Source organism: Thermobia domestica, chromosome 13 (genome assembly GCF_964235325.1).
Source record: "Thermobia domestica chromosome 13, izTheDome1.hap1.1, whole genome shotgun sequence".
Taxonomy (NCBI): Eukaryota; Metazoa; Arthropoda; class Insecta; order Zygentoma; family Lepismatidae; genus Thermobia; species Thermobia domestica.
In genome coordinates, this window is record NC_137466.1 from 104,000,744 (window position 1) to 104,016,784 (window position 16,041).

The 16,041-nt window shown below is 34.8% G+C and overlaps 1 protein-coding gene across 2 annotated transcripts in view; it reads left to right on the forward strand.

Annotated features, from left to right (window-relative positions):
- The window catches only part of LOC145668406 (protein sneaky-like), a 127,365-nt gene that overhangs the window by 54,153 nt on the left and 57,171 nt on the right, over positions 1 to 16,041 (forward strand). For both annotated transcript variants that reach the window (XM_081736208.1, XM_081736209.1), the window contains exons 6-7: positions 8,686 to 8,800; positions 13,994 to 14,134. In XM_081736208.1, the coding sequence (XP_081592334.1) occupies positions 8,686 to 8,800; positions 13,994 to 14,134 (256 nt within the window). The remainder of the gene's footprint in view (positions 1 to 8,685; positions 8,801 to 13,993; positions 14,135 to 16,041) is intronic.

The following is a 16,041-nucleotide window of genomic DNA, read 5'->3' on the forward strand; positions in this document are numbered from 1 at the left end:
TTAGTGTTTTCGTCTTAAAACGGAAGAGATTTATTTTGTTTTATTTTATTTTTTAAAAAATAAAACTAAGAGGTTGTTTTCAAAGGCTTCTAGTTACGAAACTTTAGTTTGTTGATATCTTAATTATGTCGGAAGAATTCTAGGTGAGAGACTACGAAATATGTAAGAAATGTTAATGCTCTTATCCAGTTAGCTCAGATGGAAGAGGATTATTGTCAAGATAGAATAATATTCTATACCACAGTCCTCAAATATTTACCTGGCTTCTTCTCTTCGCGTATAGAAATTTCCCTTTCGTTATTTCCAGGACTTTTGCATAGAAGTATTTTAATTTTCTATCTCGCTAACTTCCAAAACAACAGCTTAAAAAGAACTAGATTTCTACGTATTCCGAAAGTTTATTTAGTATTACGTACTTTTCATGCAGTGTTGCATTTGTAAACTTAGTGTTTTTCTCGTAAACAGAAAGTTTTGATGGAATGGTTTGATGTAGGAAAAGTGAAAGTTCCTGTTGCTGGTATAAGTTCTGCTTGTAGGTCATGTGGGCTGTAGTGTTCTACAAGTAGAATTCCTGATCCTGAATTAAGTGAAAATAATACTCTTTAAATGTTGTACGATAAGGAAAAGGATGGAGCTATTTACTTTCTTTTCGTCGAACATATTAATGTACAGTACGCTCACCAAAAAAGAACGAGTCTTTGGATTTTACATGACTTGCAATAGAGTGACATTGCCTCAGGTCAGCAATCTTCCGGTTGGTTTGACGTATTTTTCTATTCTAAGCCAAATTTTTAAGATAGAATATGTAAATACCATGTACGTATTTTTCTTCCCTATATCTTGTATTTTTTGGTCGGAATACAGTGACGTAACTAAGGGGGCGCAAAGAGGGTTTATGTCTCGGGTACCGGATTAGGGGGCGCAAAACTGGGCAAATATTTATTTTCACTATAAGGCAAGGAAAGGAGTTTTAGCAATCTAAAGATCATCAAAAATTACCTTAGAAACTTAACAGAACTACGACTCACCAACTTTAGAAGCATATCCATAGAGTATAACTTAGCTTTAAAGCTATCTTTTGAGGACATTGTAGAAACCTTTGCAGCCAAAAGAGCCCACAAAGTTAAATTTTCGTTCCAGCTTTTTGTGTTTTCATTTAACTTACATACATTTAAGAGATTTGCAAAATGTCCGAGTATAATACTCTAGACAACACCTTAACTGTTTGCCATAATTAAATATTCTATTCTAAAGCAACAGACTGTTGATTCATTCTACACATATATACATCCCGATATAAATCCAAAATCATTGTGATTTGCAGTTATTATGATAAGACTATAAGAATATATCAAGCATGCTACTCTCAGATTATCTGCAATCAAATACTAATTAGTTTGGTGTTTTATCTTGTACTAAATATGAAACTGCAATTTTGAAATCAAGCTTTACCACTTGAAGAAAAAATGGAATAAGAGAATTACTGTGTGATGCCAGTATCAGGTGTAGTCGGGGAGCGTTTTGGTTTGGTTGCTCAGGGGAGGGGGACGCTAAGGCGAGTTCGTGTCCCGGGCGACAACTAGCATAGTTGCGTTGCTGTCGGTCTATCTCAATGGCAGCCTTCATTTAGGTATTATTCCATTTGCCATTCCCTCTATATTCAACAGCGTGATTCTTCCATGCCGAATCACCTTATCCCTTAGTGACTCGCCGGCATTATATGTCACTAAGGAAATCCAGTCTCTCACAGTACAGTCAATTTGCGCCTGTCTTTGTAATTATTCTTCTTGTCAACATCTGTAACCATGAGCGCCCACTACGTTGAAAGTCTTTTGTATTTTACTCAAGTTCTGCATACTGCTTGAAAAATTTTTATATACAAATTTAAAATCTTTGAGAAATTTCCCCATCCCTATTTACATTTAGAATTTATAACGCATTTAAATCATTCGTTTATAGTCAATTATTGGTTATTTTATAACATATAGTTTTTGTCAAAAAGTCAAAAATAATTCTCATGGCTTAGGTAGTATAACTACCCCCTAAGTGAACCGGGAAGAATGAACTAATCTCCATACATATACTAACAAGTATGAATATTTATATTCACTAATTAAAGTAAATCTATCATAATTGAGGAAAACACGAAACTGAATTGACGTTTAATAATCGCGGCTTCCAAGGCAAATAATTTGGTAGGGGGCCGCGGTGGCTCAGTGGTAGAGCGTTCACCTCTGGTGCTTGGGGTCCCGGGTTCGATCGCAGCCCCCACCAAATGAAGTTTGTGGTGGACAAACACCGTGTGCGTGTGTTTTCTCGGGGTTCTCCCGTTTCCTCCCACTTTCTTCATTCCACCATTTCATTCATTACTCATCATCACCATCTCCTTTAGCCTAACCGGCATAACTGTGGGACGTAAAACTCAAAGATTTCATTTCATTTTTCAATTTCGAATAGTAATATTAGCTATCATACACTCCAGAATAAATTAGAAGACCTGAATTGAAATTCAACATCAATTTATAAAGCTCTTAAATTACAGAAAGTATATATATACTGTATGAACAAGTCATGTATACATATATGACAAATTGATAGTTTTAACAATATTCCTAACACTCGTTTAATAGGTTCATTTTACATATGCAATCAAAAGTATCAGGGAAAACATTTTGTGCATGAAATTAGAAAAGCAGACGAGAAAATTTTCTAGAAGAGAAGAAAGCTTTATTTCTTGTCTCACGGGCAACATGAAGGTGAGTACTTGAGACAGGTTATTACTACTGATTGCACTGATTTATATAACTTTTCAGGGACCTCTTACATTATATTAGTGCTTTTGTCTTTGTAGAGTCAAAATCTGATAGAACTTTTGTGGATACCTAATGGTATACTTAAAAATTATTGATATTCTCTTGCACGGTGCTTTCTAAATTCTAGAACGCTGTGTTCTCAAGATTGTAATATTGTTTTTTGTCTAGCATTTAGTTGCAAGCAGTATGCGCGTCCCTATTAGGAGAATCAAACAACAATAGACACCATCTGTTATTTAACACAGTAGAGTCCAGTATCTTTCATATTCATTATATAAATAAAAAAATAATTATTGCAGTAAAATAAAAACTAGTAATTGAACGATTGCATTCTTCTTAACACCATAAAAAAAATATTTTTTTTTCTCGAAAACTATGCTTGAGTATCTCATTTTGTTGAGTTCGAAGTGATCTATTGATTGATGTACAGGGCAAGTCAAAATGATGGTCCCAATTTCAGAAATTTATTCTGTGAAATCTAACAAAAGTACTGTGAGACATTCGTTTCGGAAGGTTAACTTTCAAAGATTAGTTTCTACCACTAAGAGTCAGCAAAGATCAGTTAAGGGAAATGCCGCTGTCGTTGACTGGGAAACAGAGCTCTTTCTATGTGCTTGATTATCATGTAAACATGTTTTGTGATTAGCATTTCCGTACTAAGTATTGGAGATATCCACCTATGGAGAAGGCCATTTGTAAGTGGTCCAACAACATTGGATAACCTGTGTGTCCGCATCACAGCAGCCATTGTTAATATTGACCCTAACATGCAACAAAAGGTTTAGCAGAAAACTTTGACATCTTTCTTAGCACCTATGTCACCATAACATATTTTTGTTAGATTTCACAGAATAAATTTCTGAAATCGGATCCATGTCCTTTACTTGTCCACTATATCTTAACTTTAGACATAATCATCATAGGTATTCTGTCATTATTGACAGGTCACTTTCCGCAACTGAAAAGCTTCTATGCTCCACGATCTTCAGCCAACATCGTGTTCACGTCATCTTCACAAAATTATAGTCAATCAAAAATTTAAGTTTGTCATAATTTTGGACTATAGCTCATTAACCATATTGTGATCTGTTGTCTTGCTAGCGTCATAATAAAAAGCTTGAGAAGAGTATATTCCAGTATCAGGTCACTCTTAATAAATGGCTTGGTCATCATGCAACATCAATTTTTAGGTTTACAAAAAGAACTTGTTCTTCTGTATTTTCTCAAAAAAAAAAAAAAACTCATAAGGATTTACACCTATTCATATCAAGAAATCTAGTGATTGGCATATCCCTAATTCTTTATTTATTTATTTATTTTTTCGCTAAACGAAAATAATATTTGAGAATTTAAAACAGATAGTGCGAATTTTGCTTCGAAAGTCTTCGAATTCATTAGAGAAAATTATTCCCTGATTGATCAACATGTTGTATCTATCTTATGGTAAAATAAGGAAAAGCAATATACAATTATATACAAGTGAACTTTGTTCATTTGTTCTTTTGAAAAGAAAACAATATAAGACTATAATTTAAAAAATAAGTATAAAATTTTCCGGTTACTATACTACTACATGTATAAGTTTTAATCAATCACTTCAGAAACCACTAATATCAATATAGGCGCAAGTGTGTGAGGTGATATACGCGTATAAACTAAATAGCTCACTTGGCACATTGTCATTATTACAGCGATTAATTACTCCGTTCCCTGAAGAGAGACATGATGGAAGTTTAATTATGCTTTAATTGCTTTTGCAGAGGATTTTCTCACCTTAAGCAAACTGTCAAGAAGTTAAGGAACCAGTAAATACTGATCATCAGTTGCTTAAAAAAAAATCTTTCATAATTACTATCTGAAGAAAAATTTTTATGTTAAGTTTATGCTCTTTCTCTTTTTTAAAAAAAAAAATCTAAACAACGAAAATAAACCCTGAAGTTATCGATTGGTGATTAATGATAGCTTGATTTCGAACAGGAGAATATGTAATCGATTTTTGCTTATTGGATTCAATATACTATATGGTAAGCGCCACTTCGGTGCAATTGGGTTATTAGGTACAATGGGTTGGTATTGAAAAACAGAAGAGCACGTAGGTAGTTTATTTCTCAAATCTACCTGCAGATGGCAGGGGAAGTTTGTTTGGCGTGTTTCATTGACATTTCATGAGAGTTCTTAACTTTCTTCCCTACATAATTTACTCAAGTTAGAAAATGTGACATAGCATTATGTTTCGCCAAGCCGCTCATACATTCGAGTATATGCGTCTGTTTCTTTCTCTCTCCGCAAGGTATTACTTTCATATACTATATTTGATTAAACTTGCAGGTATATTAATCACAAGTTTCAAATTCATATTTTTGTTTACCTTCTGTCAGCTTTCTTATTTTGATTTCATCTTCCGCCAACTTTCATCTTTCCTCATCCACATTTTTTTTTTTTTTTTTTTTTTTTTTTTTGTCTGCAGTAATATTGACGTCGATTACCTCCTTCCACCTTCAATAATTCTTTCCAATATACGTATTCATAGTATGAAGCTTTACTTTTATGACTGTAATTGTCACAAACCTGAGAACGTTCTTTTCCTATATAAAGTAGAAAAATTGAGTCTTCTCTACTAATTCTGAATATTCTTTCGTGTATACATTTTTTTCAACGAGTCTATGTGACTTCAACATCTTTATCAAGATGATCTATGTATCCACTAGAATCTCATCTTCATTTAATTCGAGGATTTCTCAATCTCTAATCTGGAGATTTCCCGTCATTCTCTCATTTGTATTCGCACTTTCACTGTATTTTCTCTCGTTTTCTACCAGGGGCGCAATTTGGGACTCCGGGAGAGAGCAATTGCCCCATGAGTTCGTTATTTATATACATTTTAATCCATAAGATAATCAAACACCAGTAAAAGAATCTGAAAATCTACTGACATTTAGCCCCCCTCCCCCAAGAAAAATCTGAAATGACTCCACTGTTTCTACATTTACTCATATTCATTAGCTTTTCGAAATAATTTTCTACCTACTTTTTGCATTATTTCTATCTATTCTTTGTATTTCTTTCAGTCTATATTTCTTCACTTAATCAGACTCACTTGTATGGTATCTCTTTACCGCTGTTTTGACGTTTTGAGAGACTGAAAATTTTCTTCCACCCTTCCTATGTTTTGGAATCTTCATGCATATTTTTGTCTTTGTTTTCTTAATGTATTTTATCTTTTTTTTTTTTTTTTTTTTTTTGTAGTCACCCTTGTCCTGTTCTTATTTTGTCAGGCCCCATCCTTTCTTAGCTTCTATCGTTGTTTGAATAACTTCTTGTATTGCCTGACTCCAACACCAGCTTTATCTTCCTGTATCTTTTGTAAACCAAACTTTGTATTTCGTTGCCACAGGTCCTGTAACAATTTCAACAGGAGTTTACTAGAACTGCTATTACAGCAATATATATAACATTTGCTTATACATATTTTTTGTTCTTGATTACTTCAAAGAAAGACGAGAAAATTTGAAGTAACCCTATGTATCCCTCTGTTCTACTATCATCAGAACAAATATTTTGACATTATTAGTAGGTTTCTCGTTACAAATAAAGAGACATGCGTTCACTATAGTCTTCCCTTAATATCTTCATATCAACACAAGGATCATCACCTCCTGAATCTCAATTTCTTTCTAGCCCTTTCTCTCTTACCTTCTGTCACATTAATAATGTGACAAGTTCTTCAGAAATGATATCCTAATCATATGCTTTCCTCTTTCCTAACTATTAGGTTGTTGCAAACGAAATATTTGCTTTGATCTCTCTCCTCTGATATCTCTCCGACTCAGTAGCACCCTTTCTACATCCCGAGCACGTGTCTCATCATTGGACTCATTATTGTCACAGGTTGGACTCATGATTATCACATGAGTTCACATCGGTACACATGAATAGCCGTTCGGAGCTGTGTATAGATCTATAGGCCTATATCGAAGTATAAGGAATAATAGGGAAAGCTATCTGCATCGGATTGTCACTTCAAGTGAAAAATGAACCTGCTATGACAAACATAAAGGCTAGGATAACGGTTCGATCATGATCAACATCCAGGATGCTTTCCTAAACATCATCTCCACTCAGGAGGTGTTGTTGCTGAAATGGTGGTTTATGGTAGAAGTGATCTAATGTTTTTCTTCATCTAAAATCATCAGTACAGACCTACACAAACCTAAATACAGTCCTGAACTCCATAAAGTACATCATGAACTTGTCCGTAAGTATTCAACAGTGGACAACAGACATGATGTTGTCATATTAGATAACAATATTCACTCACATGTTCTGCAAAGGACTGTAGACTCTTCATAAGCAGCAATAGGAAACCTTTCTTTAATCTAATCTCTCTCTCGTGGTGTCTCTCCCACTAACTACCTTTTCCGGTACCTCGATCACTTTTTGGGAGAGAAGATTTTTCCTGATGACCAGGCGTTTCAATATGCATTGCGGACTTCTTCGCATCGCAGATCCAGACTTCTTTCGGCACAGAACCAAATCATTGGTTGATTGATGGCAAAAGTGTGTGGTTTGCAGACGGTGACTATTTTGATTGACTAGTGTGCAGGAGCGAGTCGTCAGTTCTATTAGCTCAGATACTTGTCTGTAATTTATCAACAAATAATTATAAAATCTCAAACAAAGGGATGTAGGTAGGGATGAGAACTGACAGCTCACACGCAACTGTTTTAATGAAAGGTTATGCTTTAGTGCATAAATGAAGCTCAGCCATTTCAAATTGATAAAAATAACGACTAGATAAGGTAGAAGGTAAAAGGGAGAGAAGAAGGGCTTTAACTAAAAGGATAGGAATGAGCACTTGCCTTAGTTATTTTTTAGTCCTTAATGACATCGTAGCCGTGAAGAATGATGAATATATTCCTCGGAGTACTTTCACACTTCCTGGTAGGGAATGTAGAAATCAAATGGAGTTGACGACTGGATCCTTATCCCGTCAAATCTGTAAGGGGCGATGGATAGAATTCTAAGGTAGTTCGATGATAATCTCTGAATGATGGCCTGGTGTCCCTCATGGATTGTTTCTGCTGTGCTGAACCTTCAGCGCTTCAAGATCCGGGATGGTAGCCTGGAGACAGCCTCTTGCCTCAAATTGACTGTCATCGGTGTTTTCCTACTTCTTGTCGCACACTTAACTGCTGATCCACTGCTTTTAGCTTGAAACGTGTCTCCAATAGTTTTGTTAAGGAAGGACATTGACGTTGGAAACCATTCAACTAGAAGGCTCGTGTAATCAGTGACACTAGGCTTTTGTTTATTAGCTAATTTGCACAATGACGAAGTGAATATAATGATTCTACACATATTTGTCTGACAATATACATTCAGAGTCAAATGTTTTATGAAGTTGAAATAATAAGATTTAAAGTAACTTGATTTTAACAATGATTTGAGTAGTCCAATGAATTGTGATTATAATTGCTTTTTTAGTTATAACGCAATATAGCAGTACTGTACATTCTTATGGGGTACTGCACACTAGGTATTTTACTTTTCAGTTCTTGACCTTTGGATATTAAGTAATTCATATAGAATTTTCATTCCCATCCATCTAATATCCCCAAAATAATTGTTTTCTCCCCAATTTGTTTACACTGCGTTTTAATTTCTTGAAGTCGCTTATTTCCGCCATTCTTTGGTTATGTCTATACTTTTGCTTAGTGCAGTACAATACTTCACGTAAGTAGTAAGTCAGTACGAATTCAAGTGTTGCGATAAGTGTTCTAAATTTTGGGGAAAAAATGTTAACAAATCTATTCATAATTTAAAGTGTTCATAGATCTGAATTAAATTGGAATCTATTTGTTTTACATTTCAGGGAGATTCGAAACGTTCAAAAGAGATCGAAGCCAAATACTTTCGGGTTCCGGCTGACACAAAAGCCGCCAGATATGAGAAAGATTATTTAAAGAAATTGGAATACAGATGTGAAGGTATTAATAAATTCACAAATTGAATTTCTGTAAATGTATAATTCACCATTATAACAATATTACTTTAATTGTCTTATTATTATTTTTATCTTAGAATGATGCTAAGTACTTTTATCGTAAGTATATGAACAAATGTTAAATTAGCGCTTGATTCACACAACTGAATATATCAAACAGGTCTTATTCAATAACTATATAAACTCAGTGGTAGAGCGTTCACATCTCGCGCTTGGGGTTTCTGGTTCGATCCCAGCTCGCGCCAAGTGTGGTTATAGGATTGCTCCAAACTGGAGCAGCAATGTGTTATTATTTCTGTTGAGTAAAGTAGTAATCAGCACGTCCAAGGCTAAGACCAAGACCCGAGTGGTCTTAGTCTTGGTCTTGCTTGCAAGTCTTGCAGGTGTTGCTTTTATGCTTTTCATAAGTAAATTTCATAGCCAACATGAGATAACAAGAGCTACTTGTATTGTTGTCTACCTTAATACGTCAATAATAACAGAAGTGTGTCTTTTACGTACGAGCTACGAAAGGAGAGAAGAAAGTATGGTAATCGTAAAAAAAAAAAAAAAAAAAAAAAAAAAAAAAAGAAGCAAATTCGAGATTTCATGGCCCATAAATGCCAAAAAAGTAATTTTTCGACATTTGTCCGCCTGTTCGTCCGTTGATACTGATGTACACTCACCTAGAGGCCATACCAATTAACGAATCTCAACCAAATTTATAAACTTAAGATAGTTATTTGATCCTCCAGAGGGAGGGGTTCGAATATTATTCCAAGTTTTAAAAAAAAAGGGTAGTTTACTTAAGAATATTTTTAAATGCAATTTTTCTCAAAAATGACTAACAATATTGTTTACATTTTGTAAATCGCTTTTTTATATATATAAAAGAAATAACCACATACTGTGGTATGTCATTTTTCTGGGAAAAATCGTGAAGGGGTACTTAATTTTGGGGGTGAGTTTCCTTTCGGATGATTTTCTCAAAAACGACTCTGATGATTTTGTTTATATTTCATAAATAAATGTTCCATTAATAATATGACAATATGGCATTGCCCTGAAAAAGGTACGAGGGATAGCTTATTCTTGGGGATGATTTTTTCCGGACGTTTCTCTAAAAGCGATTCAGTTTTCTTCACATTTCATAAAGAAATAATATAACATGGTAATGCTGAATAACTTATTTGTCCTGAAATGACGTATAATGGATATTTTATTTTTCGGTTGTGTTCTTCAGTCAGATTTTCTCAACAGCAACTCAGGAAATTTTATTGATACTACATAAAGAAATATTTCATTAATAACATAAAAATATGGCATAACTTATTTGTCCTAATAAGAAAAAGTACTAGTGGTAGTTTATTCTTGGGGGTGAGTTTTTTCTTCAGATGATTTTCTCAAAAATGACTACGTGATTTTCTTCATATTTCGTAAATAAATATTTCATTAGAATCTGACAATATACTAAAATCATTTGTGGTTTTTAAAAAATCTACGAGGAGGATAATTAATTCTTGATGGTGTTTATTAGACGATTTTCTCAAATAAACAAGTCTGGTGATTTTGTTTATATTTCATAAATAAATATTTCTTTAATAACTCTAAACATTATGTAAAGTATTCCATTCGAAAAAAAAAATCTCAAAGGGGTCAATCCATCTGAAGTGGTCCAAAGATAGGGAAAATGGTTGCTCGACCATCTCCGAAACTTTCAGTGTGACGAACCTTGTGTATGAGAAGATCAATAACATCATTTACGTTGTCGTATGTACAGTCACACACAAAAGTACCTGATCCCCAAGTAATGGAATTATAACGGTCAGGGTCCAGGTACTTATGTGGGTGACTGTACAAGTGTATCTGAATGGCGGCCATCTTTGTTGTCAATGGAATGCCATTTTTGCATTTGCAAGTGTTTACGAAAAGTACAATTGCTCAGGACGTCAGACGAACTTCAAACAAAAACGAATGTTTAGAGGAGAGACTGAAATACATATAAAACAAATACTCTTGCTTCTAAATAAATATGCAGTATTACAAACCAATACATGAAATCACTAGAGAAAGTACAGAAAATTACACTTTTAAAGGGGATGTATTTTGGAGTGGCATAAAGTGCGGGGTTCATAAGTTTTGTGCTGAATACTATTGCATGTAAAGAGTCTGCACAAATATCTACAGCTACGATACTACTGGCATTGTACATTTATGGGGGTCCGAAACTTGAAGTTTGTGATTTTGATGCCATTTTTGGGGCCTAATTTCTTAGGAGAGCAAAGTGCTAAAAATTGCTGCTTAGGCCACAAAGTAATTGTGTATCTGAATAAACTATTGCAAAACAATCATGACTGAAGAAAAAAGTGAGGACTATTACATGAAGAAAAAAGTGAGGACATGGTTAAAACGCGAAGAAAGCACTCGCGTGACAATAATCTTAGCCCTAAAAAATTAAATATTTTGATATGTTTGATGCTAGTTCTCAAAAACTACGCATGGTTCAGCATGAACGCTTTTGTTAGTGTTCAGTTGAGCAAAACTTGCGAGTATGTCGAAATTTGCTGCTTTTATTCTCATAACAACCAGACGAACAGATATAATGAGATTGACAAACACAGTGGTGATAGGTAATCAAGGTCATCAATAGCAGAGTGGATGGTTTTGCGGATATAATATTCATACATCCATAATTATGCGCACATTGCCAATTTCTCTTTACCCTTAGTCCTTCTTCATGCTCCTTTTCTCCACTTTCACTCTTATCATCTCTTTGTTGCTGCTGATTGCGTAAAGTCGTGTTCCGAGATCATACATCGAGCAATTGGCTGATTGATTGATCCGTACGAGGAGAAATCGAAAAATAAGTTTATCCTTTCTGACTTTTAGAAATTTTAAAGCAATAAGGGCATTAAGTAAACAAAACATCTTTTAAATGCAGGAGCCATCCGTAAGTCATTTGGTACGTACGATCAAGATCCTGCAGATTGCTTATCGCAGTGCTAGCAGAAAATTCAGATGAGCGGCCTATTCTGTTCTCGGTAAGTATGGAAGTTGGAAAAATGAATGCACAGCAGTATTCTCAGACACTGACGAGATGTAAGTAAGCTATTTGTTAGAAATGGTCTGCGATTCTGACATCTGGAGTTCTCCTTTTCAACGATAATGCGAGACCATGGTCGGTGGCTACAACGCAAAACCAATTTACCACCCTCGGTTGGAAGCGTCTTGATGACCATCGAACAGTCCCGACCTCACCCTCTCTTGAATCTCTTTCTATCATTGAAGAAGGCTTTGGACGGAAATCAATTTGGAGCCAATAACAAAGTGAAGATAGCTGTAAAGACGAATTTTCACTTGATTAAATCTATATTTCCCTCTTCTTCTGTCTTTCTTTCTGTATGTATTGAACTTAACATCTCTTTCCAGTACCTAGGCTAGGCTATATGAGACAAAAACCTTTAATTTTAAGGTGGAATTCAAACCACTGTAATGCGTTCAATATGCTTGTTTGTAATCGAAAATACGAGTTTTAGATCCTTACATTTAGGTTGAGAGCGGAAGTGACAAAATCACTTGCCTCCTCCATTCTTTTTAACTTTACAAATTTGAAGGAGGTGTTGTAGCTGTTACCTACTTTGCTTTATTCAGGAAGAAACTTTTATATTTTGATTAAGCTTTTAGACTTTGTTGTGTGATTGAACTACAATACCCAAATTGTCATCGACAATGAATCCAGAATTCACTCGCATCTACACAAAATCTTATAATTCAATAGCTGTATTTAGTAGGATCACTCGAAAAGACATGCTGTGATTAGGGTTGCCAATCATCCTGTATTTTACCGGACAGTTCGGTTTTCGTGCCTTCCCCGGGTCGGTACGACCTCAAAACCGGACGTTATATGTCTAATTTTATGAACATGGTTAAAGCAGAGCTTATAATTCTCTTTGATATCGACCTATCGTGCTGAAGAGTTGAAGGGAGGAAATTTTACTGAACTTATCAAAACTACTAACGATCAACAAAAGTACATTTTCAAGAGTGCAGCTAGCTCTACCTCATCCTCAGCTATATCTCCCAATGAAATAATGCATCCAGATTCAGTAAAAGGTATGTAGCCACTATTAAATATAACCAGCTCCAGCGAAACCCGTAAGACTTATTTTTCAAATATATTTTGTGCATGCCATAATTTATATTGATATTATATTTGTTTCTCTGTTTTAAGTATGATGTATTATTGATGGTAGACTACAAAAATTACATTTGCCGACTCAAAACTGGAATAAGTAAGTTTAGTAAATGCTTCAAAAGGAACTAAAGTTATTAAATTCGAACTTCGAATCGCTAAATTTTATGTGACGTAACTACTTTCAGGTTATTCACATTTTTGACAAGCGATAATGTCACTATCGTAAGAGTATATGGTGTCCGGTATTTTCATTTTCAAAAGTTGGCAACCCTAGCTTTGATCGGTAATGCAGAAACTTCACATGGGAAATTTCTAGTACGATAACTTAATCTATTTCTCAATACATAAGGTGTAGGAGAATCAAAAATGCCGCCTCAGGCTAGGTGTTAATTCTGATCTTTGCCAGCGCCGTAATTTATTTTTTCTGGGGGGGAAGCGTTAATATTTGGGCCCCTTCCCGCAAAATTCGAAAATAGGAGCCTTCTTTCTATCTTTCTCTTTTCTCTTTGTGGGCCCTCCCGCACAGCAATTTCTGCGGGACCGTTAGTTACGCTCTTGGGCCCGTTCCATACATGACAAATTAATTAAGGGAAACAACATTGACAAATTTCAAAGCAGACGAATAAATATTATTTCTATGTTTTTATTTGTTGTCTATCTTTTGTTTATGTGATGTAGTGACCTTGTTTGATACTTCATTTATAATTTAATGTTCATATCGTATATGGAGTAGGAAATTTTGTCTTAAAGTGGGCCCCCTTGAACGGCTGGGAGCTTCCCTGGGGGAGGCAGTTGCACTATTTCCCTCTACAAGTTATGGCCTTGATCTTTACCCACTCTGTACGGTGTTTATTTATCACTACAGAACAACAGAATTTGTACTTTCTATACAATAATTATGTTTAAATTAATTTTGATCAAATACAGTTTATATAAATTGCACATTTAATTCATGCAACACTAGAAAAATCTCATTTAGAATGCACAATTCTTTTTTTACAGATGTTATAACGCGTGGAGCAGAGCGATGCAAGGAAATGTTTGCTAAAACATACAATAAATGCTATTACACTGTTACTTGGGTCTTCGCCTGGTTACTTTGTTGGCCACTGAAATTGACTTTTGTTTGCAACATTGTGCTAGGTAAATAAGTAGTATTTTCTTCATTTTATTTTGCGTCATTTAGTTACGTTTCAACATGTTAAGAAAGAAGTCGATACTACTCTGAAAATTATGATAATTTTATTCTGCAAAAGCGATAATGCTTGTGTTTCTTGCTCTAGCTAGGAAACACAAAAACTTTCCCTGAAATGTAGTACTTCAAAGTACAAGAACACATAAAGGGAGTCCCGTGGATTAATAGGTTTTGGAAATCTTACGACAGAAATCGACACTTACTATGGGAGATATCAACAAATAAACAATAAAATCCGTCACATCTTTGGAGTATAAAAAACAAAACGCAATGAAATACTACATCTAAAATTGCTACTGCCTATGTAATGGCTTATTTGCGAACTTTGCTGCGATTCATTACAACCTGAGTTGAAATACAAGAGGAACACTGAAACAATGTAAGCTTGTTAAAAATGAACATAGTTTTACATATGTTCAACATATTGCTTTCAGAATTTGCTACCCATAGTAATCAATAATCGAAAATCACAATTTAACACAATCATTTTTGGAATTCATATGCAAAGAATCCAACAGAGGCTGATTTCTTCCAACTGAAACTGACTTTCCCATAGCCTTCTTTCACATTTTGCCAGGGTTTCTGCGATCAAAGTTGCCATAAGTTGAAATGTTTTTTTTCAAACTGCGTAAGAAATATATATTAAGGATTGACAATTTTTTAGTACTGTGTAATGGGAGACAACATTTCTATACCAGCATTAGAACCTTTCTTTGGTACATGAGGCTCTTTGACACGTGTACTGTGCTCATCTAAAACCAAAGATACTTTAACATTAGGCTAATACCGGTCTAAATGACCCAGAAGCCGAGAAAGTGTGTTTGTTATATAATCTAAACCTATGATGTACACACTAAGATGAACCAGACGGTAGTCCATTTGTCTCATGACTTTCCTTATAACAAAGGAACTACTTGTCGAAATCTCCCCACAATCACTGTCGATTTATCCCCTAAATGCATTGATTAACAAAAGTTGGCACGGGTTGTCACTTTAACAAGCAAGCAATGTGGATCAGCCTAACACACATGCATACAGAAGATATACTCTATCATAATACCATTCCTTTGCCTCTTTTCATCAACATATATTACCGCTATACCTTATTTTTGACTTACTGAAACTTATAACATGGATATCTTTTGTTAAATAAAGTTTTATGAACCCATTTTAGAGGCTTCTGCTTCCGTTGCAACAGGCAAAATTAACTACCCTGATATTGTCACTGAGTGTCGATATCTCCCTAAATAACCCTACTTGTTTTTAGTACTGACTGTGGCTGGTATTTTACTAAATTGAGTACTTAAAGAACATTACAAATAGTCAGCAACAAAAAGGTATATCTTTCCGGTAATAAATAGTGAGCACATCTACAAAAAATATATAAGGTAAGTTACAACAAAGCCCACCTAAAAGTAATGACTTCTGAAAGACACTATAAGATTTGTCAAAAATGTTAATGCCATATGAAACTTTATGTTCTCTTCACACTGTAAACATATGATAATCATACATTAAAGGAAAAGTAAAAGATAGTCATACATCATAACACCATGTTCCGCACAAAACACAAGCAGTAATATCTAGTATTCGGATTTTATTCTGTACCAATACATGGCATGACCATTTCACTACACACTAGAGGTTTGCACGGGCTCAGACCCGATCCAGCCCGCAGGCCAGACTCGGGTCTACGAAGCATATATCACTTCGGGCCCGGGGCCGGGCTAGGGCTGTAAATTTTTAAATATACAACCATATTTCCCGGGCCTTTTCGGGCCTAACTTTGTGAATTTACTGTACAACGATATTTGTTGCACCGTTCTTTCTGGGGAACTTTTAAAGCACAATTGCA